This window comes from Chaetomium tenue (assembly GCF_020726465.1).
Source record: "Chaetomium tenue strain MPI-SDFR-AT-0079 chromosome Unknown F5144scaffold_4, whole genome shotgun sequence".
Lineage (NCBI taxonomy): Eukaryota > Fungi > Ascomycota > Sordariomycetes > Sordariales > Chaetomiaceae > Chaetomium > Chaetomium tenue.
Window position 1 is genome coordinate 507,768 of NW_027117332.1, and position 13,801 is coordinate 521,568.

The window sequence follows — 13,801 nt, forward strand, 5'->3', positions numbered from 1 at the left end:
AGGATGCCACATTCCAGTGGAAGCAGGAGCACGAGCAGGCTTTCCAACGAATCCGCGACGCGATAGTCGCCGATCCAGTGCTCATGCTGCCTGACCCCAGCACACCGTTCGAAGTCGAAGCCGACGCCTCGGACTTCGCGATCGGAGGACAGCTTGGTCAGAGGGACAAGGACGGCAAGCTTCATCCAGTTGCGTTCTTCTCCAAAAAACTCGAAGGACCAAGGCTCAACTACCCGATCCACGACAAGGAGCTTCTCGCGATCATCGAAGCGTTCCAAGAATGGAGACCCTACCTCAGCGGTACAACACACGAAGTTCAGGTGTACACGGACCACAAGAACCTACGATATTTTACCACCACGAAGGTGCTGAACGGACGACAAACTCGATGGGCAGAATTTCTGTCCGAATTCAACTTCACGATCCACTACAAGAAAGGCTCGGAAAACGCACGAGCGGACGCCTTGAGTAGGAGAGCAGATCACCACGACAACACATCTGAAGCCTCACCACCATTGCTATATCAGCAGACAGACGGATCGCTACGGCACGCTTCCCAACCGACTGAAGACTACGAGATCGCAGCGCTTCAGCAGCAGTCGGAAGATCCCGAAGTCAGGCCTCTGCAACCGTTTATAGAATGTTGTGCGGCCTTCAGAGAACAACGATTGGAACGAGATTTCCAAGGAATCATCGCGGACGACCAGCGCGATGCATGGCAAGAAGAACCAGAATCCAAGATCGCAGGATTACGACTTGAAGGGACGAGACTCTGGTACCACGACAAGGCCTACGTCAGGCCCAGCGACCAGAAGGAACTCATTCGGAAGATCCACGAGTCGAGACTCGGAGGACACATGGGAATCAGCAAAACAATCGCAAAAATGAAGCAGAACTACGACTTCCCAGGAATCAAACAAGCGACGGAAGAAGTCCTGGCAGAGTGTGACCTCTGCGGACGAAGCAAACCAGGACGGCACAAACCATACGGACTATTGCAACCATTGCCGGTCGCAGAAAGACCATGGAGCTCGGTGACGATGGACTTCATCACCAAGCTTCCGACATCCAAGGACTCAGCGACAGGGACAAAGTACGACAGCATCCTCACAGTGGTGGATAGACTCACTAAATGGAGCTACTTCCTTCCCTACAAGGAGTCATGGTCAGCAGAACAACTCGCAGACGTGATCTACCGCAACGTCACCTCGGTCCATGGATGGCCGGAGGAATGGATCACGGACAGAGACACGAAATTCGCATCAAAGTTCTGGCAAGCTCTGATGACGAAGCTGGGTACAAGGAGTAAGCTTTCGACAGCTTACCACCCACAGACGGACGGACAGACGGAGCGACTCAACCAGATCGTCGAACAATACCTGAGTGTCATGAAATCGGCCACGAGACGGGCCGAGCGGGGCGCAGCGGGGCTGCGCCAGCCAATCATTTACAACGACCCAGGAGGTAGATAATGGTAGACGGGCTATCATGGGCTACCAGGTAGATCATGGTAGACGGGCTACCTTAGACTATCAGCATGCAACATGCAAACTCAGATAGTATATAGTCATTCGTTCTGGAGAGCTCTGGGAGTTCTCCAGTTAGCAATCACAACTACAGTTCGCTACAAGCTCGCAAGCCTACTGTTGAGACAAGTCTATTGTTGTGCACCCTTTGGCTGCACCGAACCTAAGCATCCTTTGCAGAGATTACCTTCACCGAAGCTGAACCCTAACAGGATAGGATCCTGGAGTAGGTTCGTCACACGTTGCTAACTCCCTTTAACTCTGTTACAGTTCAGGATTGAAGGTCAAACGGCACTATGTCCAACCCGGCCAGACCCACGCCCGACTCCGACGACGAGGAGGTCGATAACAACGACCTCAAGCAAGAACTCGAGGGAGTCAAGGCCCTGATCGAGGGCATCTCCAAGCAACTTGACACTGCCGCCAACGCCGCCAAGGTTGAGACTGCATTCACCGACTTGGCAGCCAAGGTCAACCAGCTGAGAACCAAGGACGTGTCGCCCAGAAGGGGCCAGGACCATCTCAAGGTTGCCAAGCCGCCCAAGTTCGATGGCACCAAGAGAGACGAGCTCCAGGGGTTCCTGACGCAACTTCGGTCCTACTTCCGGTTCAACTCATTCAGCGAAGAGGCCGACAAAGTGCTCTTTGCAGCAACCTACCTAGAGGGTAGGGCCCTCGAGTGGTTTGAGCCCACTCAGCGGGACTATCTCGAGCGTATTGAGGACGAACGCAAGAAAGAGACCAACAAGATCTTCGAGGCGTTTGTCAACTTCGAAGACGCCATCACGCAAGTCTTTGGGATCTTCGACAAACGATCCCAGGCAGAGTCCAAACTCATCAAGCTTCGACAACAAAAGTCAGCAGCCGTCTACGCATCTGAATTCCGCCAACAGGCGTTCCGAGTCCAGTGGGGAGAAGACGCCCTGAAGAGACGCTTCTACGACGGGCTCAAGGACGATGTCAAGGACGAGCTGATCAAGGAAGAACGTGACACGCTGACGCTCGACACCTACATGGCACGCGCCATCGCCATCGACAACCGTCAGTATGAAAGACGACAGGAGCGCACCGGCAAGAAGGACGCAGCTTACCACAAGGCTAACGACAAGAAGAAACGCCAGTACAAGAGCACCTCCTCTGGCACCCACTCAGGACCCATGGACGTCGACGCGATCCAAGGAGCAGGAAGAAAGAACAGCGCCAAGGACAAATCAGGCATCACGTGCTATAGTTGCGGCAAGAAGGGCCACTTCAAGCGCGACTGCCGCAGCAAAAAAGAATGGCGACCTGTTCCGGGAAAGGAAGCCGCCACCATCGACGAGCTCAAGAAGGAAGTCCGATTCCGAGAGGTCGCAGCGGCCAGCTACACTCAAGACGACCTCGAAGATGACATTGACCAAGCCCTCGAACGAATCGACGAATCAACAGACTCGGATGAAGGAAATCCCGAGGAAGACGTCGACCAGATCCCCGAGCACGAGTATGCGCTCTGCTTGTGGCACGACGAGAGGGGGGAAATCGCACCCCCGCCTCACATCGCAATAACCACAGACAATTGGGGACTCAATCTAGTCCAGGAAGACAACGGACTCTGGCGCACCAGAAGGGATACAGCGGAGATCCCAGGCTCCAATCTAACTTTTCTACGAAGCCGAGTCCTGGACCTGCGAGAAAGGGTATTCCAGCTCAAGGAAGAAAAGAAGGAACTCGAAGCAACCCTTGAAAGAAGGAACGCCGAACACCAGCGCCTCCTTGCGGAAGTAGACATGCTCAGGGACGAAGCACTGTCGACTACGCGAGAACAGCAGCAGGCAGGGGAAGCTTTCGACAGAATGGCCCAAGCAGTGCAAGGACTGCACGACGACGTCCAACAAACTAACAGGGAGGGCGTAACGGATCACCTCCCATGGGACGGGCCGTCGTCGGACTTCGGCGAAATCCACATGGACAGGGTCTGCTTCCCACACTACGCCTATCATGAGGCACAGAGACAAAGGAAAACCCAAGGGCACGACGCCCAGGATTGGGACGACTACTGGTCCCGGCATCAATACCTCAGCAGAGGGAAACCGACCTCAGACCTAGAGACGGCAGGACTGAGAGGGGTGAACGGGAGGTTCCAACTTATGGAGGAGGATCACCCACGAATGGATCCCCACCGAAGGGACCACGCCCACCTACCATGGTTCCAGTGTGTAGCACACGAATGTCGCTATCACTTCCAGACCAAATTCCAGTCAAACCACTGGCCCGTCAGGCCACGAAACGAACGCGGCGAACCGGCGCCCACGACTTGGGTCTACGACCACGGGAGCGCCCCCGCAGCACTACTCTGGAAGGTAGACATGATCCCAGACGGCAGGCTCAGGTTCAGCCCTAAGAACGCCTGGCCGGAAGGATGCAACGACCCCCGCTGGACGAGTCACTGCGAACAAGCGGATTGCCTAGTACACGCAGACGCCAAATTGGAGGAGCACGCGCGATTACAGGCGCAACGCAATCAACCTCGACCCACGCGAACGCAGCGGCGCGAGAACAGACAGCCAATGGAGCCACAGATGATGCAATGGCTCCAGGAGCACCAAACGATCGACGCCGCAAGCCAAGGTGCGGATAGGGACGCCTTGATGTACCACGAGAGCTTGGGAAACGGCTCAGGGCCCTCCAAGGGGCCCGACGATCTCTAACTCCACAACAACGGAAACAGGCCGCGCAGTACAGGAAGAACTGGCGCAAACAAAAGCCTTACATCGATCTCCCAGCAGACGAATACGAAATAGCTGCTGTACGAAACACCAAGCCGGACAACAGGCTCTGGATCACAGCGCGATGGGGAAAATGCGAAGCCCTCGCGTTGGTAGATGGAGGAGCGCAGATGAATCTTATCTCGCCCACATTTGTGAATCAACTCAGAATCCCATGGAGGATCAAGAAGAAAGAATACATCGTCAAGGGACCATTCGACACACAATGGGCACGACGAGAAACAGAACCACTCAACATGGAGGTGGAAGGGAAAACCACCCGAGTGGTATTCGACATCGTGGACATGGGACCAGAGAAAGACATGATTCTCGGACGCCCATGGCACAAGGACTACGACCCAGACATCAGTTGGAAGGGAGATGGCCATCTGCGACCGCGAGAACCGCGGGAGCATCCAACCAACCTGATGGGAGAACGCGCAGAACAGGAGCCACGGACGAGCAGCGGGCCAGAACGAACCCCCTCTACGGGCCCACCGCGGGAAGCAGCAAGTGCAGAGAAACGCACTCTGGAATCCGGAAGAAGCGGCACACGACAACAGAAGCAGACACGGGAGGCACGAATCATCGCCGTCGTCTCAGTCGACGAGCACGGGAAGCTCAAACACGAAACATGGGTCAACCGGAAAGAAGCAGCAAGCATTGAGCTGCCAGCACAAGAAGTCAAAGTACTCGAAGCATCATTTATCGAGTCAGGAAGCAAGTTCGCGTACTATGAAGGCGCACCGAAAAATGCAACAACGGGGAAGATCCCAGATGACTACAAGGGGCACCCGGCATTCACAGCAAAGCATCTTACAGGGCTACCTGATCACGGACCTTGGGACCACGAGATCAAACTCAAGGAAGGAGCCCAGTTGAAGTTCTTCAAGGTGTACCACACCAACGAGAAGCAAGATGCAGAGTTGAGGAGTTATCTCGAAAAGAACCTCGAGATCGGACACATCAGACCATCGACATCTCCAGCAGGCTACCCAGTCCTCTTCGTTCCAAAAAAAGATGGGAAGCTCAGGATGTGTGTGGACTACCGACAGTTGAACAACGAGACGGTGAAGAACCGCTACCCATTGCCACTGATCGCGAGGCTTCGAGATCAGCTGTCAGGGGCACAATACTACACTCGCCTCGACCTTCCAACTGCCTACGCCCACATCCGCATCAAGGAAGGAGATGAGTGGAAGACGGCTTTCCGAACACCCTACGGGCACTACGAATACCTCGTCATGCCATTCGGATTAACCAACGCACCAGCGACATTTCAAGCCGCCATCGACCACGCAATTCGACATTGCCTCGATAAATTCGCAGTCTGTTATTTGGATGACATTCTCATCTACTCCAAGACACTCGAAGAACACAAGGAACACGTGCGGCAGGTGCTGGACGCACTGCACGAGCACAAGTTGTCAGTCAACAAGGACAAGAGCGAGTTTCATGTCAAGAAGACAGTGTTTCTGGGTTACGAGATCTCCCCAGGGTGGGTCAAGATCGAACCCGAGAAACTGGAAGCTGTCAGGGCGTGGCCGACACCAACGAACGCCACCGAGGTCAGAGGATTCATCGGATTCGCCAACTTTGTCAGAATGTTCATCAAAAACTTTGGCGACATCGCGAGACCCCTACACGAACTCACAAAAAAAGATGCCACATTCCAGTGGAAGCAGGAGCACGAGCAGGCTTTCCAACGAATCCGCGACGCGATAATCGCCGATCCAGTACTCATGCTGCCTGACCCCAGCACACCATTCGAAGTCGAAGCCGACGCCTCGGACTTCGCGATCGGAGGACAGCTTGGTCAGAGGGACAAGGACGGCAAGCTTCACCCAGTTGCGTTCTTCTCCAAGAAACTCGAAGGACCAAGGCTCAACTACCCGATCCACGACAAGGAGCTTCTCGCAATTATCGAAGCATTTCAGGAATGGAGGCCATATCTCAGCGGCACAACACACGAAGTTCAGGTGTACACGGACCACAAGAACCTACGATACTTCACCACCACGAAGGTGCTGAACGGACGACAAACTCGATGGGCAGAATTCCTGTCCGAAGTCAACTTCACGATCCACTACAAGAAAGGCTCGGAAAACGCACGAGCGGACGCCTTGAGTAGGAGAGCAGATCACCACGACAACACATCTGAAGCCTCACCACCATTGCTACATCAGCAGACAGACGGATCGCTACGGCACGCTTCCCAACCGACTGAAGACTACGAGATCGCAGCGCTTCAGCAGCAGTCGGAAGATCCCGAAGTCAGGCCTCTGCAACCGTTTATAGAATGTTGTGCGGCCTTCAGAGAACAACGACTGGAACGAGATTTCCAAGGAATCATCGCGGACGACCAGCGCGAAGCATGGCAAGAAGAGCCAGAATCCAAGATCGCAGGATTGCGACTTGAAGGAACGAGACTCTGGTACCACGACAAGGCCTACGTCAGGCCCAGCGACCAGAAGGAGCTCATTCGAAAGATCCACGAGTCGAGACTCGGAGGACACATGGGAATCAGCAAAACAATCGCAAAAATCAAGCAGAACTATGACTTCCCAGGAATCAAGCAAGCGACAGAAGAAGTCCTGGCGGAATGTGACCTCTGCGGACGAAGCAAACCAGGACGACACAAGCCATACGGGTTATTGCAACCATTACCAGTCGCAGAAAGACCATGGAGCTCGGTGACGATGGACTTCATCACCAAGCTTCCGACATCCAGGGACTCAGCGACGGGAACGAAGTACGACAGCATCCTCACAGTGGTGGATAGACTCACCAAATGGAGCTACTTCCTTCCCTACAAGGAGTCATGGTCGGCAGAACAACTCGCAGACGTGATCTACCGCAACGTCACCTCGGTCCATGGATGGCCGGAGGAATGGATCACGGACAGAGACACGAAATTCGCATCAAAGTTTTGGCAAGCTCTGATGACGAAGCTGGGCACGAGAAGTAAGCTTTCGACAGCTTACCACCCACAGACAGACGGACAGACGGAGCGACTCAACCAGATCGTCGAACAATACCTGAGGGTGTACGTCAATTTCCAACAGGACGACTGGGTCGAGCTGTTGCCGACAGCGCAACTCGCCTACAACACCACTGTCACAGAAACCACGAAGGTCACGCCATTCTTCGCGAATTACGGCTTCGAAGCAGATTTGCGACAAGGGCCCGATGTTTCGGTGCCCAGAGCGGCAGTCAAAGCCGACAGAATGAGCTCGCTGCATGCGATGCTCAAGGAAGAGCTCGAGTTCGTAAGGACACGAATGAAGAAGTTCTACGACAAGAACAGGCTCGAGGGACCTCGCCTAGAAGAGGGGGGCAAAGTTTACCTCATTTCTCGAAATCTTCGCACGAAGCGACCAAGCAGGAAGCTCGATTTTCGCAAAATCGGACCGTTCAAAATCGACAAAAAGATTTCGGAGAACAACTACGCACTCGCGTTACCCTCAACAATGCGACTACGGACCAACGTTTTCCACGTCTCACTTCTGGAACCAGCGCCCAAGAACGCGAGGCTCGACAAGGGTGTCGAAGCAGAAGACGAAGAGGAACTCTGGGATGTCGAAGAAATTCTGGATTCACGCACCACAAAGGGACGGATCGAGTACTTGGTCAAATGGCTAGGGTTCGGTCCCGAAGACAATTCATGGCAACCCGCTACAAACTTCAACTGCCCCGAGGAATTGAAGGACTTCCATCGGAGGAACCCAGACCGACCGAAGGAACCCCTTCCGGCAAATCGACCCCGGCGAGGGAAGGGCCGTCCAAGGAAAAACTAAGGAACGGTCAGCATAGGCAGGGAAAAGGAGAAAAGAGGAACGACGTACTTCCGCGCCCAGGTGGGCGGGTCAGCATCGCCGGACGGGATCCCGATGGCCTCCCAGTCCAGTACCCCGAACCCGCCTGCCTGTTGCGCCAGACCTACCGCCTCTTGCAGAGGAGACATAGGGACAGGAGACGGGGGATCTTCCTCCGCCTCCAGGCGCTCCATTCCGCGACGGAACACCTCCGCGCCACGATCGCGCAACAACTTTTGTTGAGCACGCAAACGGGACAAGCGACTCAAAGACTCGGCAAGCGCCCGCTCCGCCGCCTCTATATCCTTCGCTACCTTCTCCTGCTCGGACAGATTCGATAGAACTACAGAAACGTTAGCACGAACACAACACACGATTGCACGGCACTCACGAGTATCGGCCACGTTGGGGCCACTACACTTCTTGCCCATACGCACGCAGTTCGAACACTTCCTCCCGTCCTCCATCATCACGCACCGCTTCCGAGGTTTCGCATCCCAGCAGCGTTGGCAAGGCATGGCCAATTCGTGACCCAAACGATTAATCTCTGATGCAAGAACGACGCGTTCGCGCTGAATGTCGCGACGAGCACTAATCAGACGATTAGCCATGACAAGAATGAAGGGGAGTTGGGAACTCACAATAGGAAGGAAAGGTTGGCGCGTATTGAGGAAATAAGCAGTCTCTTGGGACAAGAGACCTCGAGGAGGGGCATCGTGTCATGAAATCGGCCACGAGACGGGCCGAGCGGGGCGCAGCGGGGCTGCGCCAGCCAATCATTTACAACGACCCAGGAGGTAGATAATGGTAGACGGGCTATCATGGGCTACCAGGTAGATCATGGTAGACGGGCTACCTTAGACTATCAGCATGCAACATGCAAACTCAGATAGTATATAGTCATTCGTTCTGGAGAGCTCTGGGAGTTCTCCAGTTAGCAATCACAACTACAGTTCGCTACAAGCTCGCAAGCCTACTGTTGAGACAAGTCTATTGTTGTGCACCCTTTGGCTGCACCGAACCTAAGCATCCTTTGCAGAGATTACCTTCACCGAAGCTGAACCCTAACAGGATAGGATCCTGGAGTAGGTTCGTCACACTGAGGGTGTACGTCAACTTCCAGCAAGACGACTGGGTCGAGCTGTTGCCAACAGCGCAACTCGCCTACAACACCACCGTCACGGAGACCACAAAGGTCACGCCATTCTTCGCGAATTACGGCTACGAAGCAGATTTGCGACAAGGGCCCGATGTTTCGGTGCCCAGAGCGGCAGTCAAGGCCGACAGAATGAGCTCGCTGCACGCGATGCTCAAGGAAGAACTCGAGTTCGTACGAACCAGGATGAAGAAGTTCTACGACAAAAATAGGCTCGAGGGACCTCGCCTAGAAGAGGGAGGCAAAGTCTACCTCATTTCTCGGAATCTTCGCACAAGGCGACCGAGCAGGAAGCTCGATTTTCGCAAAATTGGACCATTCAAGATCGACAAGAAGATTTCGGAAAACAATTACGCACTTGCGCTGCCGACAACAATGCGACTACGGACTAACGTCTTCCACATCTCACTTCTGGAACCAGCGCCAAAGAACGCACAACTCGACAAGGACGTCGAGGCAGAAGACGAGGAAGAAGAAGAGTGGGATGTCGAGGAAGTCCTAGACTCACGCATCACGAAAGGACAGTTGGAATATTTGGTCAAGTGGCTGGACTTTGGTCCAGAAGACAATTCATGGCAACCCGCTACAAATCTCAACTGCCCTGAGAAACTTCAGGAGTTCCACCAGAGGAACCCGGATCGACCAAAGGAGGTGCCGAAGACCAATCGAACTCGGCAACGAACTCGGCAAAGGAAGCACTAGACAAACAAGTTAAGAGCCACCCACACAGGCAAAAGACTGAGCACGAACCTGGGCACCCAGGAAGGGTCAGGAGAGGACTCCCCAGGAGCAGGGTCCACCGTGGGCTGAGCCGCGGCGTTCTCAGCCTCCCGCCGTTTTGATTCCTCCGCTTCTTGCCGCTCCAACTCCTCCAATTCCTCCACAGTCTCAACACCACGAGACAAAGCACGAGACATGCTCTCGGACCACTTTCGCTTCAATAAACGAAGTCGATTTATCTTCGCATCAAGCTCAGCCCGCGCGCGCTCCGCTTCCTCCATCTCGGCCTCGTACTTGTCGTACTGGCTGGTGATGCGACGCAGTTGCTGCAGGGTGACGCCCTGAGCGTCACAATGCGGTTCATGACGAGCGACGCACTCGTGGCAACTGGCGGAATCGGAAGGGGAAGATTTACAGGCATACCCATGGGATTTGCAAAAGGAGCAGGGACGCTTCATGGTAATGGCGTTTCGAAGGATAGCTTCAAGAAGGGCGTCGCGCTGCTCGGCTTTCTTTTCAGCGGTCAGCGACCTGGGTTTCTTCACGCGGTCTTTCATGATGGCGAACGGAACGAATGGGATGGGAAGGGAAGAAATGTACCCACCTAGACTAGGGCTGTTGGCGCTACTTAAGGATGAAAAGGTTGGCAAGTCTTCCGGGACGAAAGACCTGGAGGAGGGGCATCGTGTCACGGTTATGGCCGCATGCAGGGTCCCGATGGGGGGGTGCGCGGAGAGCGCCCCCAGCCAATCATTAAGAATGGGTCCCAGACCAATCAGGAGAGGAACGGGGGGAACGGCTACCGTTCCCAAGGTTCCTATAAAGGAACGAGAGGAACGGCCACCGTTCCTCACGTTCCCCAAGAAAGAGGTACGGAGATACCTAGGACCTAGATAGTATATAGTCACTCGTCCTGGAGAGCTCTGGGAGTTCTCCAGTTAGCAATCACAACTATAGTTCGCTACAAGCTCGCAAGCCTACTGTTGAGACAAGTCTATTGTTGTGCACCCTTTGGCTGCACCGAACCTAAGCATCCTCAAGAGATTACCTTCACCGAAGCTGAACCCTAACAGGATAGGATCCTGGAGTAGGTTCGTCACACCGAGCTAAAAGCACTTTCCCCCGAGCCTTAGCTTCTGGTCGTTCCTTATACTCCTTCTCACGTTGTTTAAACTCTGCTGTGCGTTTGCGTTGCTTAATCTCTGGTCGACATCCCACTCCATTACACCCCGTCCCCAGGGGCAGAGATGTCCCATCGCATAGGTATTCTCATCCACCCCCTGAACGGACCATACCGTCCAAAACATGTAGGTGAGTGACGCCTCGACAGCACGGACAACGGCACGAAAGCGAGATGCATCGCTAGTGGGATGGGTGTGGGATCAAGAATCCAGCCCCCGTATATAAGCCACCTCGAATCCCTCCGCCAGTGATTTCCGGACATCTAAAGGGATCGTGCTGGAATTGTCTTTATAGTATTCGTTGATTCTTGAGCTGATTCCCTATCTCGTTTGGGTTCCAGAACCAAAATAAGGTCGGGGCCGCAAGGCTTCTTGCTCGAGGGTAGGAAGGTATACGCCCTAGGTATCCTTCGTTCCCTCGTGTGTTGCAAAGGCTTCGAGGTGTTCAATAGTTGGCGGTGTCTCTGATTCGGAGATTTCTAGGAATCCTGGTGTCACGGTTATGGCCGCATGCAGCCGGCCGGCGGGGTACGCTGGCAGTACCCCGGTCCAATCATTGCGTACGAACGCGCAGCCAATGAAGGAACAGTCCCGTTGCTCATAAAGGGCCGTGCCAAGGGAATGAGCAGGTGCTCATTCTGCTCGTTAAGGGAACTGTGAGCACCCTGAGCACCCTTAGATAGCTAGTATATAGCCACTCGTTCTGGAGAGCTCTGGGAGTTCTCCAGTTAGCAATCACAACTACAGTTCGCTACAAGCTCACAAGCCTACTGTTGAGACAAGTCTATTGTTGTGCACCCTTTGGCTGCACCGAACCGAAGCATCCTTTGCAAGATTACCTTCACTGAACCCTAACAGGATAGGATCCTGGAGTAGGTTCGTCACACCTGGCCCGATGGCTGGTGAAGCCTCGGTAAAGGCAGTCTCGAAATTGGCCTTGTTGGGGAAGAGAAGGTTGAACAAGAGGATTTTACTATTGATAGGTATTGATATAATGGTAGGCCACACATGGTCGTAAATCACCTGCTCAGCAGTGTTGGGTGATGGCCCAGACATGTTGATGCTTTACCCAGTCCATATGAGCAATACTACGGTTAAGCATGCAACTCGTATAACACTCACACTTCAGGTGTAGTACGGGAACAACGACACCATGAGACGATGAGTGGTGGCGGGTTTTGGGTTGAGCTATCGGAGGTAGGTAGCTAGCTAGCTGTCGACGAGGGTGAGACGTCCTGAATCGGTACCTACGATGAACCTGAAGAGAGGAGACAAAAGATAGAGGAGGGATATCATGACAATACTGTACAGGCCAGCGACAATTGAAATATTTACAAGGCCCCCAGCCACTCAAACCACGGCTCAATTATTCGCAACATCCAAGCCCATTACCCTCCTGAACCCTGGGTTGTCCACAACCGTAAACCCACCGGGCAACTTCTGTACACCCTCCCCATCCAAAGCATCATCCCACATACCCATGGCCATCCCCGTCAAGAACTTGCCCAGCGGTGCGGTTGGGCTCCATCTACTCTTCCCCACATACTTCATCATCGGCGACATGATGCTTCCCGCAACACTCTTGAGCATCCCAAGTTCTGGTAGAAAAGGCTTGATCTCCTCATGGCCGTTCCAGTCGACAAACGAAGGACGGACGGTGGATGCCCTGAGCGAGGAAGGGTTCGACTTTTGCATCTCGGCCAGTGCAAGCTCAGTCTCGCCTTTGACGCGTCCGAAAATTGGGGTCAGGCGCCCTGGGGTAAAGGTTGCGCCGTCGCCGGAGACGTAGACAAAGTTGAAGGGTTCCTTGGTCCCGGATTTTGAGGGGAGAGACTGGAATGCTTCTGCAGCTGCGAGGGCGTAGGTTTTGGTAATTTTGACGTAATCCCTAACACGGATAGTGTCAGCTTAGGATCTCGGTACTTGGATTTCTCGGTGGAGGAAAACATACTCTTTGCTAACTTGCGTCTGGCTGATTCCCAGTGCCCATACGCAACCTTGGGCATCCTCGAGTTTCTCGAGTAGGCCATGATCGTACGACGCAAAGTCTTTGTGGATGATGACATTGATGCGGTCATCGGTGAACTTGACAGGTCGTCTACTGAGCACGGAGATTTTGGTAATGTCTTTGGTTCGGATCATAGCGTCGAGGACGGCAGTGCCCACCAGGCCCGTTGCACCGGTTAAAATGAGATGCATTTTGTCGGTGTTGGCTTGCTTGAGTAGGGTAGGGGAGGTAGGTAGAAGGGGTGAGATGGGTTGTGTCAGTTGTGAGGTGTCTGGTGGTCTTGTGACTGTTGAATACCTGAGTGTTGAAAAAGTAAATGTGCTACGGTTCCAAATGTATACATTAGTCGAGAAAAAAAAGGCACGTCAGCTTTTGATGCCTAGTCCTCGGAGAGTGCTAGTTTTTAAAGTCTGGACGGCGTTACTCGGGGTTTAAACATTTAAGTACGCCCGGACATAACCTGCGGCGTGGACTGGTGTCCGGCTTGGCACGCGCGCGGGACTTTCTTCTCAGCGTGGGAAGAGAACACCAAGCTGAACCTAAGGTACGGCGTATGAATTGTCCCGTGGAGGCACTCCTTGCGCACACCGGTTTTTTTTTCCTTCTTTTTTTTTCATTTATTCTTTTTTTTTTCTTTTTTCTTTTCAATTT

General features: G+C 53.7%; 1 protein-coding gene across 1 annotated transcript; it reads right to left on the minus strand.

Moving 5' to 3' along the window:
- Window positions 1-12,314: 12,314 nt before the first annotated feature.
- On the minus strand, window positions 12,315-13,564 carry F5144DRAFT_510879 (uncharacterized protein). Its single transcript, XM_066786540.1, has 2 exons — window positions 13,094-13,564; window positions 12,315-13,030 (listed from the first exon to the last, which is right to left on the minus strand). The coding sequence occupies exons 1-2, from the start codon at window positions 13,339-13,341 to the stop codon at window positions 12,505-12,507; spliced, it is 774 nt and encodes a 257-aa protein (XP_066642529.1). The 5' UTR covers window positions 13,342-13,564; the 3' UTR covers window positions 12,315-12,504.
- Window positions 13,565-13,801: the final 237 nt, after the last annotated feature.